We start from the raw sequence: 14,760 nt of genomic DNA on the forward strand, positions 1-14,760 counted from the left end.
AGCAGTTATCGTCTCGCTCAGCGTTGTGCCGGTTTTATCAGTTGATTGCAGAATTTAATATTTGATTGCAGAGAGGATTCGAGGAACAACTAAAGTGGTGGAAATATTGAAGAAAGTTCAGGAGAGAAGATTGCAGTGGTATGGGCACGTGATGAGGAGGGAAGATGATTATATAGGCAAGAGGGTTTTGGATATGGAGGTGGAGGGGAGAAGGAAAAGAGGAAGACCAAGGAGAAGATGGAAAGATTGCATGGATGGATATATTAGAGAGAAAGGCCTTGTTGGGGACGAATACGAAGACCGAGGAGAGTGGAAACGTGCTGTCAAAAATAGCGACCCCGTATAGATATGGGAAAAGCTACAGAAGAAAAAGAATGGAATTTGGGAATGAGTTAAATTTCAATTTTTTTTTTCAATTATTAATATACATTGTTGGGAATAATTATGAAAACTGTGAAGAAATTGGGTATAAAACATATATAGTTTTGGAGTGTCAACTATTTTTACAGTTGAATTATAATAATTATTACGGAAGTAAAATGATAAGAGGGCATACAGTTAAGATAAAGAGTGGATCTAAAATATGTCGTATTTTCAGTAGAATGGTTTTCCAGCAGAGCTGTTAGTTAAGCACTCTAGCTAGAGGTTCATAAGACACCAGACTGTGACTGAGTATCTTTTCGATTTTCTACTGAGATTGACTCGAAGTCTAGAGGGTACAATGTACAATGCGTATTAATAAAAACACATTCACAATTTCAAACACGAAGAGTAAGTGTGTTGGACAGACAGAGAAAGGAAGTGAAACCTTAATGAGTTTTCTCTCAACAGCCCAATGTGCTACAACACTGTGTATAAAAGTAAACCTATAATAGAATACAATAAAGTTAAAACAGATTTACAAACGTTATCAATGTCCTAAAAATCTCTGCAAAGCCTCTCCAAAATCTCTATGTTCTGTAGAAATATAAAATATCAACCAAAATCCCTGAGTAGCAGTGGAAAACGTGGCTTTTAATACAAAACACAATAACATCACATAAAATCAGGTTACAAAAGAAACCTCAACTGCTCATGATCTTTGCCCACTCATGTTCAATCGCAGAAGCCCAGGGACATTTGCCAATTCGCCGAAAGAAAAAAAAACAGCTTTATATTATTTTTCTTTGCAAGAAAATCTGATAATTGCTAATTAGCAAACGAGGTCTCATACAAAGAAATAAAATAGGTGTTCACTTGAACAATATTGCACGTCAGACCTAAATAGAAAGAAAAGCAGAAATATCCAGATGGTTGACATATGAACTATGGGAGTAGAAACACATGGTACCATCCTGTATCATAATTTTCTTATAGAAAATGCATGAGGTCCGTCTTGAAGGACTAAATGGTTCTTTGTTGTTTGTATGTTATGTGACTCTGGGTAATAAACATCAATGTAGAATAATGAAAGCTATATGCCTTTTAGTTTAGTTAGTAATATAATCATTAATAAGCAGTTGACATTCAGCTATTCATCGTTCCTACATCCCTATATGTACTTCTGAAATTCAAATAATTAACATTGTAATAAGTTCAACAAAAATTCGAACAACTTTGCAAATCTGTATTACAAAATTGAAGACACATAACCAGAGATCGCGTGATTGATAGCCAGTGTCACTCAAAGAGGTTGAAATAAGTAATAAAGTGATAAATCTTACTTATTGCAACCTTTTTGGTGCCAACAAACATATCATCGCCCCAGCTGCGAATGTGCTTCAAACTAGACAGTCAGTATTCCCCCATTCATTGATAAATAATAACTGCCTGGTCGCCAGATTAATATTTGGGAGGGCAGTAGAGAAGGATGGTTGACTTGCTGTAAACCATATAAATAAATCTGTAGCTAGTGTTACACAGCCTACTGAAATTTACGTCTATGACTTTTCTTTTTGTGTCTCTATGAACCAGAAGGTTTCTTTATCATTTCACCATGTTCGTTCATGCGTTCCTTCTTGTAACCTAATAAAGAGTACGAGCACTGAAATAACCACCTCGTATAATTTTCATTTGATTTGCTTGAAAATTTACGGCAATATTGCATTCGAGGAATAGGTATGCATGTAGTATTTTCGTGCTGTTTCTTATTTCATTATCTTACGTTTTATGACGCGTTCAACTTATGGAAGAGTGGGAAAAGGGGAAATATGTAATTACATGTTACATCCAAGGAAGACAACTGTGGTGTTCTGGTATATTTCTGATTTTTAAATCCATTATAAACTATTTTATAACGAATGATATTAAAAACTTCCTACATGTTATTTCCAGTGTGTTATTCTTACACGTGTTTCTAATGATTATGCAGTCAAAGTGGTTTGCTTTGAATAGAAAGCCATATATATATATAGTCTTTAATAAACTATTAATTTCTAGTGAGTGTAGTCTACACGTACAAACAACAAGATGGTTGATGTGCTACAATATAGTTTTGGTAGAATATTTCTTCACCATCTAGTTTAATGTTTTAAATATATTTGTAAATCATCTTTTAAACTTGAGAATTTTGTTTTAATAATATATAACAAATAGGTAAAGTCAGTGTAATCGATTTCATCAATCATTCTCAGTAGTCTCAAAATAGATTAAATATTCTATAGTTTGACTTGAACTGATTATTTTCACCTGGTTTTATATCATAAGAAAAATCCTTACAATGTAAGCACTACTTCATCTTAAGATTGGTTTAGAAGGATTCAAGATGGCCGCCATACTGATGTGTGAGTAGTATTTACAATACAAATCAGTTCGTTTCAAATTAAGAAATAAACGTGAAAACGGATAAATGGTCAGGTAATACCTTTAAATATTCACTAGAAGTTCGAAAAATGCTAATTAATGTATATATTATTTAACTATCCGTCGTATATAAATCAGATGTGGCACGTGATTCACGTTCAACTTAACTTTTCGCTGACCACAGTTCAGCATATTTTTGTATAAATTGCTGACAACTTTTGTTTTCTAGGTATGTCATGGGAAATAGATACAATTTCCAATGTTTAAAACTCTTGTTGGTGATGTGCTACATTAATTCGGTGTTTCATTTTTATGGTTTTTATATTGTACAGTATATGGCAGCATTGTACACTATACAATAATGGTATCGAATAGTATACAATAGTAATGGTATCGAATACACATACAGACATTTATGTTTGTTCTGTTGATCTTGGTGACTTTGCAATTGACAAAATAATCAATGAACATCAATCGTGTTTAGAAACATTTTATTTTTCTTACGAAGTTTAGACAACGTAATTGATATTTAGTTATCAAACAATTGTGTATAATTATGTGGAGTTTTAGAAGTAGTTGTAGAAATCTTATGTCAAAATCTTTTTGAGCCTGTGACTCCACTAGGAAGTTTTAAAGAGATAGTAGCTAAAGACTGGGGTAATAGTTTCGTATGGTATCCGGGAGTAGGACTGGCGTTCTAGTCCGGACACCGGGTGAACATGTTTTGGTGTGACGGGGATTCGAACCCGTGACCTGCAGATTGTGAGTCAAGTGCCCCAACCACCTGGCCACGCCGGGCCAAGACTGCGGTATTCGTGTTTTGTGTAATTGAGATCAGAAGCTTGGTATGGAAATCTTGCCAGTAATATATATATATATATTTAATTCAGTTCACTAGGATGTTTGCCTGTGTCTCTTGATATTGAAAGTCTAAAAAAAAGGCAAAGACAAGCAGTCAATCTTGGGAATCAGTTTGACAAACCCAAGCTTCAAAGAGCTGAAAAAAAGAAGAATAGAGGAATATTCACATGATGGCACACCAAGTAAGGATGCTAGGCATTCCGCTAATGAAACTTATATCATATTCCAAGAAAAACCTTTTTTGTCATGATTCATCGAGTAAATATTATTAAGTTTCTACATTTAAGACGGACACTCATGAGGGAAGGCGTGAGCTTGTTTTACAAGTCACGGTTGCACAGGTAAAACTCAGTGGAGGTGATATGATTTTGTAAGATTTTATTTATCATTCTAAGTGTCTTAGTTTACTTTACAAAAAGGAAACCAGAACATCTATCACAAGTTCCGTATGATGAACATAAAAGATGTATGGTTTAGCAGAGCTTATACCTCACATTGAGGAAGTCAAGGCGGAATATGATATTGCCCTAGTGTTAAAATTATCAGATCTGGCAAAGATTAATTCATGCTTTTACTGGGTGTGACCATATTTTTTGTTTAATGGCAAAAGAAAGAAACCTGCTTAAGATACTTGGTGAAGAAATCACTATATATTTTTTCCCAGATAACGACATTTCTTCTATAATATCTGACCTGTAACACTTTGTATGACAGAACTAGTTAGTGTCTGTAAGACAACAGACCAGGACGAAAATACCATTTCACACGGAAAGGAAAGTCAACTACTATTAGGTATATATACCTTAATATTATCTTAGTTAATAATGAGTGAGAAAAGTAACATATAAACGAGGTGGATATAAAAAAAGATTCACTGATAAACATCTAGTGCACAAGCAACTGAACCGTACATGCATATATATGAGAAACTCCTAATTCAGAAAATCGAAAGTAGGGCTAGGTCATAGCTGAGTAAAATTTGTTTGTAATTAAGCACGAAGCTACACAGTGGGTTATCTGTGCTCTGCCCACCATGGGTATCGAAACCTGGATTCTAGCGTTGTAAGCCCGCAAATATACCGCTGTGCCATTGGGGGGGGGGGCGCTGAGTAAAATAAAGTTTAGACCTAAGCTAGTGCTACTGCTAGGCACCAGGAGGAATTCGCTAAAAACAAAACCCATTAAATTTCAAGCCCCCGATTAATTCCAAATAACATTGATTATGAAACGAATAAGCCTGTCAAATAATGAATTTAACTTAAAGAGTGTGATTACTTGCTGATATATTTTATAGAGACCGTGAAAAATCACTTATCTGAAGAGATTAAAATTAGTTCATTAGTGAACTTGTTCAGTGTTCAAGTAATGCTATTTAATCCCGACATCGTCAACTCCAAACCTAGGTCTAACGTTAATTTGATTAGAAGTTAAAACACAAATCATGCACAGAAACTGGTTATTCAAGATGCAAATCTGACCGAAAATTTTAATGTCAGCAAAGTTTGTTACAATTTCATGTTACATACCTTTATGGATCTTTAGGGAATTTGAATAAAGAAATAATTTATCTTTTCTTTTTTACACTGCTTCATAAACTGTACTACTTCCTTTGACAGTGTAGTTTCACTGCGCTGTGACAGTTAATTTGTTCCAAAATAGCAGGAATTGCACATATCCCTCTTTCAGAGACTTCGTGATTTCCGTATAGTCGCCGTTGTTTGCTGATTAACATATTCTGATTTTATTATCCATTTTTGATATCCAAATTTTTTGTTTAACTTCACAGACGGCAAATTAGTCCTAAGGTATAAGAAAAACAAAACATTTCATTATTCATGGACTGATTATTAAAAGTGAAATATAATTTAGTAACAAAACCATGGTATTGAAGTTTAATCATGATCGTGTTTTTTCAGATCAGTTATTTTGTTCAACCAACTTATGCGCTGAAAACAGGAGATATTTCTAGAATAGTACTTACAAATTATTACAGTCTTTTTTAATAATGTCGCTGAATTTTGTATAATTATTATTTAACAGTTAATTTTTTGTAATCGTGTAGTACATGCAATATATTCGCGAATATCGCTTATATTAGTGTTAGAGAACATGGACCGAAAGAAATAACATGTAATACTCGACTCGCAATCTGTGTCTCGTGCAGAAAGAAATAACATGTAATACTCGACTCGCAATCTATGTCTCATGCAGAAAGAAATAACATGTAATACTCGACTCGCAATCTATATCTCGTGCGGAAAGAAATAACATGTAATACTCGACTCGCAATCTATGTGTCTCGTGCAGAAATAAATAACATGTAATACTCGACTCGCAATCTATGTGTCTCGTGCAGAAATAAATAACATGTAATACTGGATTCGCAATCTATTATAAAAACATTGAATTACTTGAACTATGTCATCAGATTAATTTAGATATTATTACTATTAATTAAACCCTATTAGATCCTTCTTCCAACTTTTCTTTCTCTAACTAGCACCTACTGTCCAGTTTTCAATCTCGTGGCTGATGAATGAGATAATATTCTCCATATGAAACAAGTCTCTCTAAACAATCAAAGTTTTGTTTCCAACGAATACATTTTAAGCAAACTACATGCTCCGAGCTGTATCTCCCTGTATAAAGAAAGACCTAACCCATCATTATTTTGGCACAATTTTAAACTATCCATACAGATTCTAATGAAAATAGTAACATCACACATAAAAACTCTGTTGCTGTGACCAATAGTAATAATGCTAATCTTCTTGTTAACTTTTTCAAAGACATTTCATCACCCCTAACCTAAACACATTTGATAATATAAATTATAAATTTGTGAAAAAAATCATATAATCACTAAACACGCAGACTACGACGAAAATGTCGAGTAACAATCTCCAAACAAGTCTCTCCTTTCCCTAATGTAGTAGAAGCAGGCCTATTACGATCACTATCTCAGAAATTGGACTTTAAATAAAACATTTAAAAATTCAACCCCTAAAGAGGACCAAATTAGCAACTCCATCATTAGAAACGCATTTGGCCTTATCTCCCTCCTGCATATACAGTGCCTAGCAAAAGTATTCACCCCCTACCAATAATGTTCCATTTTGATGAAATACAAATAATGTAAACAATTTTTCATGAACTTGTTTTTATTCAAAACGCTAATGATCAAACTTAACACCGTTTTGTGTGAAGGAGGTTTAATGTCAGCAAAACCTGCAAAGAAAATATATATAAATTGAAATTTGCTGATTGCATAAGTATTCAGTCCCATAAGTCAGTACTTGGTGGAAACACCTTTAGCAGTAATTACTGTAATGAGTCTTTTTGGATAAGTATCTACCAGCTTTGCGCAATGGGATGGTGTAGTTTTTGTCCATTTTCCTGACAAAATTGCTCCAATTCTGACAAGTTCGTTGGGGATCATCGATGGACTGCAATCTTCAAGTCTTGCCAAAATTCTTTTATTGGAATTCAAGTCAAGACTTTGACTGGACCACTCCAAGACATTCACTTTCTTCTTTTGAAATCACTCCAGTGTGGCTTTGGCCTTGTGATTTGGGCCATTGTCCTGCTGAAATGTGAATTTTCGACTCAGTTTAGATTCTCGGCTGACTCAAGCAAGTTTTTCTGTAGGATTCGCCTGTACTTTGTACTTTGCACCATCCATCTTCCCCTCAATCCTAACAAGCTTCCAAGTCCCTGCTTACGAGAAGCATCCCCATAATATCGTGCTGCAACCAACATGCTTGACATTTGGGAGGGAGTTGACTGTGTGATGAGTTGTGTTTGGATTGCGCAAGATGTAACGCTTTGAATTTAAACTAAAAAGCTAAATATTTGTTTCGTCTGCTTGACAGTTGGGAGGGTGTTGACTGGGTGATGAACTGTGTTGGGATTGCGCCAAACATAAAACTTTCAGTTTAAACCAAAAAGCTAAATTTTTGTTTTGTCTGACCACAAAACTTTCTGCCACATGTCTGCAGTATTATTTACGTGCTTTGTCGTAAACTCCATATGAGAATTAAGCTGATTCTTTTTCAGTAATGGCTTCTTTCTTGCCACTCGCACATACAGGCCAGCTTTGTGTAGGGACCGGGATATTGTCAATGTATGAACACTGACTCCCTTCTCATACATGGGACTTTGTAAATCTTTCAAAGTCACTGTTGACTTCACAGTGGCAGCCCTAATCAATTTCCTGCTTGTCTGGTTGCTTAGTTTGGAAGGGTGGCCTGATCTATGTAGTTTCCTACTTTCCCAGCTGTTTAGTATGGAAGAATGGCATGATCTTGTTAGTAACTGGGTGGTATGAAGCACATTCTATTTCTTAATGATGGATTTCACTGTAGTCAAAGGGATAATGAGAGACTTTCAAATTTTCTTATAACCTTCTCCTGATCTGTGCTTATCTACCACTTTATCACTGACTTGTCTGGAAAGCTCCTTGGTCTTCATGGTTGGTTTGTCGTATCACTATGTGAGCTGTGTCTTGAACAGATGCATTTACTCTGAAGTCAAGTTAAACCACTTTGACTACACATAGATATAGACCATTACACTAATTTTGTGACCTTTCAAACTAATCTTTTGCATCTGAACTGATATAGGGTAGCTGCAAAGGGGTTGAATACTTGTGCAATTGAGAATATTCTAATTTTCCTTGAAAATCTAACATACTTACATAATTTCAGCATTGTTTAGCTTTCTCAGTTTGCAATAGATTGTGTAGATTCTAAATATATAGTCCCATCTGAAAGTTTCAAGATTGCAAGCTCAGATGGTAAATAAATGTGGAAACTTTGCAGGGGAGGGTGAATACTTTTGCAAGGCACTGTATAAAGATTGCACTTAATAGAAACTTAACTAATCATTGAATTTTGAAGGGAACGAGTTAAATGCATTTAAAATGATGACACGTATTTAATCCCTACAAATATAAAATAGTAGTGATCCTTACAGAATCCTCTTCTTTCGTGAACAGTTTCTTTGCACATAGGAGTTACAGTTTGCCCATTAACATTATCAATTTATTATGAAAATAATTATGAGTGTTTCAAGGACACATATAATACTTGCTTTGCATTACAAACATTAAAAATGTATGCACTCATAATTTTACTCTAATTTCAATAAATGGACAATGTTCATGTTTTCTTTTCATTAGAACTTTTTAAACATCTTTCATGCTATTAGATTTATTGTAATCCATCGCTTCCTGTGGTGTTTGTAATTCATGTGCCAGTAAGATCATAATTGTATTACTAATACAGTCTTGGCCAAAATGTTTGCCTGCTATTCTACATTGATGTTATTGTCTACATGTGTGGAGTAGCTATTGAGTAAATGCTTGAGTAGTAACAAAGTTAGCATACGGTTAGATAAACACGTACAAGCTGTTATTCTGGTCTGTATAAGTTGTTTTGAGCATTTGTTCGTGAAAACACACATACACACCTGTTTTGTATAAAAGTGTGTGCTTTTAGTAATATATTTTTCGAAACACTTTGTTTAGAAAATTTCTCTGTACTTGGTGTAGAGTGATGCCTCGTCATGTGCCAGAAGTTATGGGGCGTCAAACTGTTTGACTGTCCAGAAATTGTATGAAGCAAATGAACATTGCCAGAACAGTAGGATACCCTCAGTGTACTGTAACTAGAATCTTAAATCGTCAGTAGACTACAGGAAATGTTATTGCAGAAAAACGTTCTTGTAGACACCGAAAAACTACTGCCCCTAGATGACCGTGTTTTGATCAGGTTAACACGTCAAGGTCGAAAGTTGTCTTGCAACTCCTTATGACAGGAATGGCATGAACACATTCATTCCACGGTATCCAGAAGAACAGTGAATTGAAGACTGACCAAACAAGGTTATTTTGCAAAACTGGCTATCGGCAAATCGATATTAACCAGAATTCACTGCCGTCACCGTGTTACTTGGGTAAGACAGCATGCCAACTTACACTTAGGACACTGGCGGCATGTCATCCTTTCAGATGAGTCCTGTTTCCAGCTTCTTAAAGCTGATGGTAGGATTCGCTTTCGTCATTTTCCTGGAGAACAGATGATGAAAGACCGTCTTTCCCACAGGGAACACACAGGAGGTGATGCAGTACATACCTGGGCAGCTATCCATCACGGTGAAAAAACTGCTCTTTATATTCTCCAAGGAAACGTCAATGACGCCTCCTACAGGCATCATGTGGAGACGATATTTCTGCAATATGCTAGTGCAAGATTTGGCAATAACTGTGTGTTCCAGAATGGCAAAGCAACTGCCCATAGTGCGCGTATTGTACAGGATTATCTCGACCAGGAGAACGTTACAAGATTACTATGGCCAGTAAAGTCTCCAGACTGTAATCCCGTTGAGAACTGTTGGACAGAACTGAGCCCGAACATTGCTAACCACGACACTAAACCAGCTACTGTTTGAGTTGTCACACCTTCTAGTAACAAGGTGGGATGAAATCACGGATTACATCAATGACCTCATCGACAGGATGCCATATCGCCTTTCGGAGGTTATTAGAGTAAGAGGAGGACCAACCAGGTACTGAATGTTTAATATGAAGTGATATAAGGTTACAGACGCTATCTATAGTAATTTGATGTTAAGTTTTCTCATTATATATGTTTGGTAAGGTTTTGTTGTGACAGGTGAAATGCTGAATTACACATCTTTCAACAGGTGCCTGATAAAATTGTTTGTTATTCTAATATATTGCTTATGATGTCCATAGAATCTGTCTCATTATATAAATGACATATGTAGCTGTTTAATATAACATGCATTTCTCAGTTTCACAGGGCTAAGTGTATTTGTATTCTATCTTAATAATAATTATTTTACTTGCTATAAAATATACGAGCATTTTGGGCAAGACTGTAGATATCAATTATTCTACATTTTCGTTCATTTCATAGTAATAGTTGTGGCATCAGGAAGGAAAACCACCTTTTATTGTAAACTTATGTATCTTTGACCAAATAATTTATTATAAATGAAACCAGTTGTGTTATCATAACTCCCCTTTGCGTTAGACTATATTCTTTTAAAATATAATCATTGCGAAAGATATGTTGTCAAAATGACGCTTCTAAGCGTTACCATATCTGTATATATGCTTTGTTTAATACTATAATTGCAGCAAGAGTATATAGGCGAAAATTCAGCACTATTTAACAATGATGAGAATTATATAGAAAGCACAACCAAAATATCGAGAATGAATCTCAAGAACTGAAATTGTCACTCACAACAAAATTCAAAATTATAATATTTATCAAAACAAGCAAAATAAATTCACCATCGCGCCCATAATACATACTCAAAAGAGGAGAATTGAAAATTGTATCGTTTGTCAAGAAAGTACAAAAAGGTATACTTTTTAAAGAAAAGTCTATGCGGCACTAGCTCTCAAAAGCCTTGGGGATATCCCCTCTATCAGAGATAATCCGAAAAATTCAGAACAAAACAACTATAAAATAAGATCAAACTACGCCTCAAAACCTACTACCACTCACTGTCCATAGTCGGTTGTTAAATGTAGTATCATAGTAAAAATTTGTTATTAAAAACCATCTTTAATTTCTTGACAAACACCCAACCTGCAACTACAAGTTATTATTACAAGACAACAAGAAACTACGACAACGCTTCCCTAGATAGTTCAGTAGTAATTAAGCACACATCCTCCTTCATCAACAACGTCATTCAAGCGTAAACAAGCTAGCTGAGAAAAACTCAGCTGCTTAAAGTATACTGAATGAATTACAAATCAAATGATAAAACTAATCTAGTTTTTGTAAATATTTCAGTTACATTAATTGTGTTAATTACGTAATTTGTACGTAAATCCAAAATTACAACTTTCTTTACCAGTTGGGGTACTAACGATTTGTTTGTGAATTCTCTAACTTTACTTTTAAAAATATGAAATGTAATATTTATTTTCTATCTAGACAAATTTAACATATCAAACTGGTCTCTTACGGATCTGGCAAAAAAATATTTCCATTCGAAAAGGAAAAAAAAATGTAAAACCATTTGATCAATTCCAATAACATAATTATCAATAATTTATTCTAAATATTTTGATATTTCATTTTTGTCTTTTTTTAAAATTCTGAATTTAATACTTTTCTGTAAAATTATTTCTAGATCAATATGATTATGAAAGAATTGGTTAAACTATTATTAATACAGTTAAAAGTAGGTTAGCAGTTTCCAGTATTAAGATATTCAATATATCTTTTTATTTAAAACGAAAAATTCCTGTTCGTTTATTATATTTCAAATTAATTCTTGGGTGTAACGATTTAATAAGAAATATTTCTTCTTGAATGCTTTTGTAGATTATAGACCGTAAAAATAAATCATCATAACATTTTTATTTAAAATCTATCACAACATAGATGTTTATCTTTTATCAAGGGAAATTATTCGTGGTCTACGTCCAATTTCGTGAAAATATGTTCCACACTTTGAGGCCACGTGTGTTCTATAAGACTGACGATGAAATCCCACTGTTTGGCTAGACAAGAGTAACACAAGAGTTGGTGGTGGGCGTGTTGGCGAACTGCCTTCTTTGTAGTCTATCAATTTGATATTAGGGAAAGCTGTGTGCAGACAGCTCTTTGCGTAACTTTGCATGAATATTCCGAAATAAATAAACAAAGCAGAGATCTATATTTATTTATACCTAAGTCAAGTACATGTTTCAAATCAGCTTATTTTAATATTAATGTAATCATTTCATTTTCATTGATATATAATTTCTGTCTAGCGTAAATTACTGAGAGATGAAGGGTAACTCATATTTCATCTCATATCATAATATTAATATATAAAATCAGGGTTCAATATTGAATCAATTTCTCGAAAAGCAAGTTTGAATTTCAGCAGAAAACTATATACATGGCCACAAGTCCAGGTTCCTAGCTTTTAAAATAGAGAAGTAGGGTTAGTTTTAGCTCATTATAATTTGAATACCTGAAGAAAATTGTAAGTATTTGATAAATCTAATGTTCATATATAGCATTTATCACCAATAACCTGCATTTGCATGAACAACTCATACAGTAAATACCAGTTGTAGGAGCAAATGTGTGAGTGAATTACACTACTCATGTAGGAACATTACTCACATAGCAGTAAACTACTCATGTAGGAACACACTACTCGCGTACCAGCACACTAGACATGTAGGAACACACAACTCACATAGCATCACATTACTCACGTAGTAGCACACTACTAATGTAGGAAACATTACTCACGTAGCAGCACATTACTGTTGTAGGAACACACTACTGATGTAGGAAAACATTACTCACGTAGTAGCACACTACTGATGTAAGAAACATTACTCACGTAGCAGCACATTACTGTTGTAGGAACACACTACTCATGTAGGAAAAACATTACTCATGTAGCAGCACACTACTGATGTAGAAAAACATTACTCACATAGCATCGCACTACTCACGTAGCAGCACACTACTCATGTAGGAACACACTACTCACGTAGCAGCACATTACTCATGTAGCAGTACACTACTCATGTAGGAAAACATTACTCACATAGCAGCACACCACTTATGGCTCAATAACACAGCTCTCTTTATAGATATTGTTCACAACATAAAAATGTCTATCTCATGTTATATAAAGTGTGTGTTTTACAGAGGGATAAGAACTTATATTTAGAGCTACTGATTTTTGAATTTAACCGATAAACAGAAAAAAACTTCCGATACAACAACAATAAAAAATAAGCAAAGAAAAGAAATCGACATATATATCCAATAACACCAGAAAAACACTAAAAATTGTTACTTAGTTCACTTTAACTTCACCCCTTTCCCAGTTCAGTTAGTTATGAATGTCTTTGTCCTAACTTGTAACTAGCACTGATTCGTTATGAATACTTTAAACGCACCCCAGTTATTGGGTGTTAAAGTAACATAGAATAAATTAATACTTGAAACCGTTGGTCCTTGGTGAAACCCATAACTACAGAATTGGGGAAAAAGGCGAAAAAATAATCTTATAGAATACATAAAACGCGAAAGCTTCGAAAAAAACAACAACTAATTTCAGGCTACCTAAAACTCTTAACGTTAATAACCAAAAGGAAACACCAAAATATGAAATTAATTAAAGTCAAAAATCAGAAGCCCTAGTTATATAACAAGATCTCCTCCCCATTCCTTTTTGTTTCTGGCTTGTCTATCTTTACAGTGCCTCCTATATTGGCAAAACCAAACGCAATTTAAAAGTCAGAGCCTATGGACATATGGGAATTTCCACCAAAACGCAAAAAAAAAATTAGTAACCCCATTGTTTCCCCTATACGCCAACTAGTGAAGAAACAGGACATCACCCTATGCTATCAAATTTTTCTATCCTCTACAAGTCTAATAGTGACCTGGAATTACTGATTAAAGAAACCCTCCACATCAAACTGCATTCTCCAACACTGAACAACGTGCAATCTTCATTTAAATTATACATTTTTTAATATGTTCGTATTACTGATTTTACTTTTTGTTGTTGTTGTGTTTTCTTGCTGTAGTTTCTCCTCATAATTACTGTTTTGTGTTTTATTTGTTTAATTATCGTTATATTTAGCATTTGTACTTTATATACCCATTATTTTGAATATGAAAATCAGAAATTCACGTAGTAACAATAGAAATGGTTTGGCATTTCGTATGTAGCGTTATGCTACCGAAAATTGATCGCTTTTGTAACAGCTCTTTTTCGAAGCAAACTGTTCGTATACATAGGTTACGGAGGCGTGTCCAGATCGAAGATTTAGAATGGCTAAGGCGATAATATCCTTTGTACTTAATTACATTGAAAAACAAATAAATATGGATCAATTTGGGACGCAAGGAGAATCCAGAAAGAAACCTTATCTTACTCTAAGTATGGTAAACAAAGTCTAGAAACCTGAAACAAATCGTACCCTAAACATGATAAACAAAGTGTAGAAATCTGTAACATATCGTACCATAAGCATGGTAAACAAAGTGTAGAAATCTGTAACAAGTCGTACCATAGCAATGGTAAACAAAGTGTAGAAACCTGTAACAA

General features: G+C 34.3%; 1 protein-coding gene across 1 annotated transcript in view; it reads left to right on the forward strand.

Annotated features, from left to right (window-relative positions):
- Positions 1–10,092, forward strand: part of LOC106459310 — a 12,684-nt gene extending 2,592 nt beyond the window's left edge. Inside the window, exons 3-4 of the mRNA XM_013918921.1 lie at positions 72–138; positions 9,690–10,092. Of these exons, the coding sequence (XP_013774375.1) occupies positions 72–138; positions 9,690–10,092 (470 nt within the window). The remainder of the gene's footprint in view (positions 1–71; positions 139–9,689) is intronic.
- The last annotated feature ends 4,668 nt before the right edge of the window (positions 10,093–14,760 follow it).

The sequence above is a fragment of the Limulus polyphemus genome, unplaced genomic scaffold, assembly GCF_000517525.1.
Source record: "Limulus polyphemus unplaced genomic scaffold, Limulus_polyphemus-2.1.2 Scaffold590, whole genome shotgun sequence".
In the NCBI taxonomy this organism is placed as follows: Eukaryota; Metazoa; Arthropoda; class Merostomata; order Xiphosura; family Limulidae; genus Limulus; species Limulus polyphemus.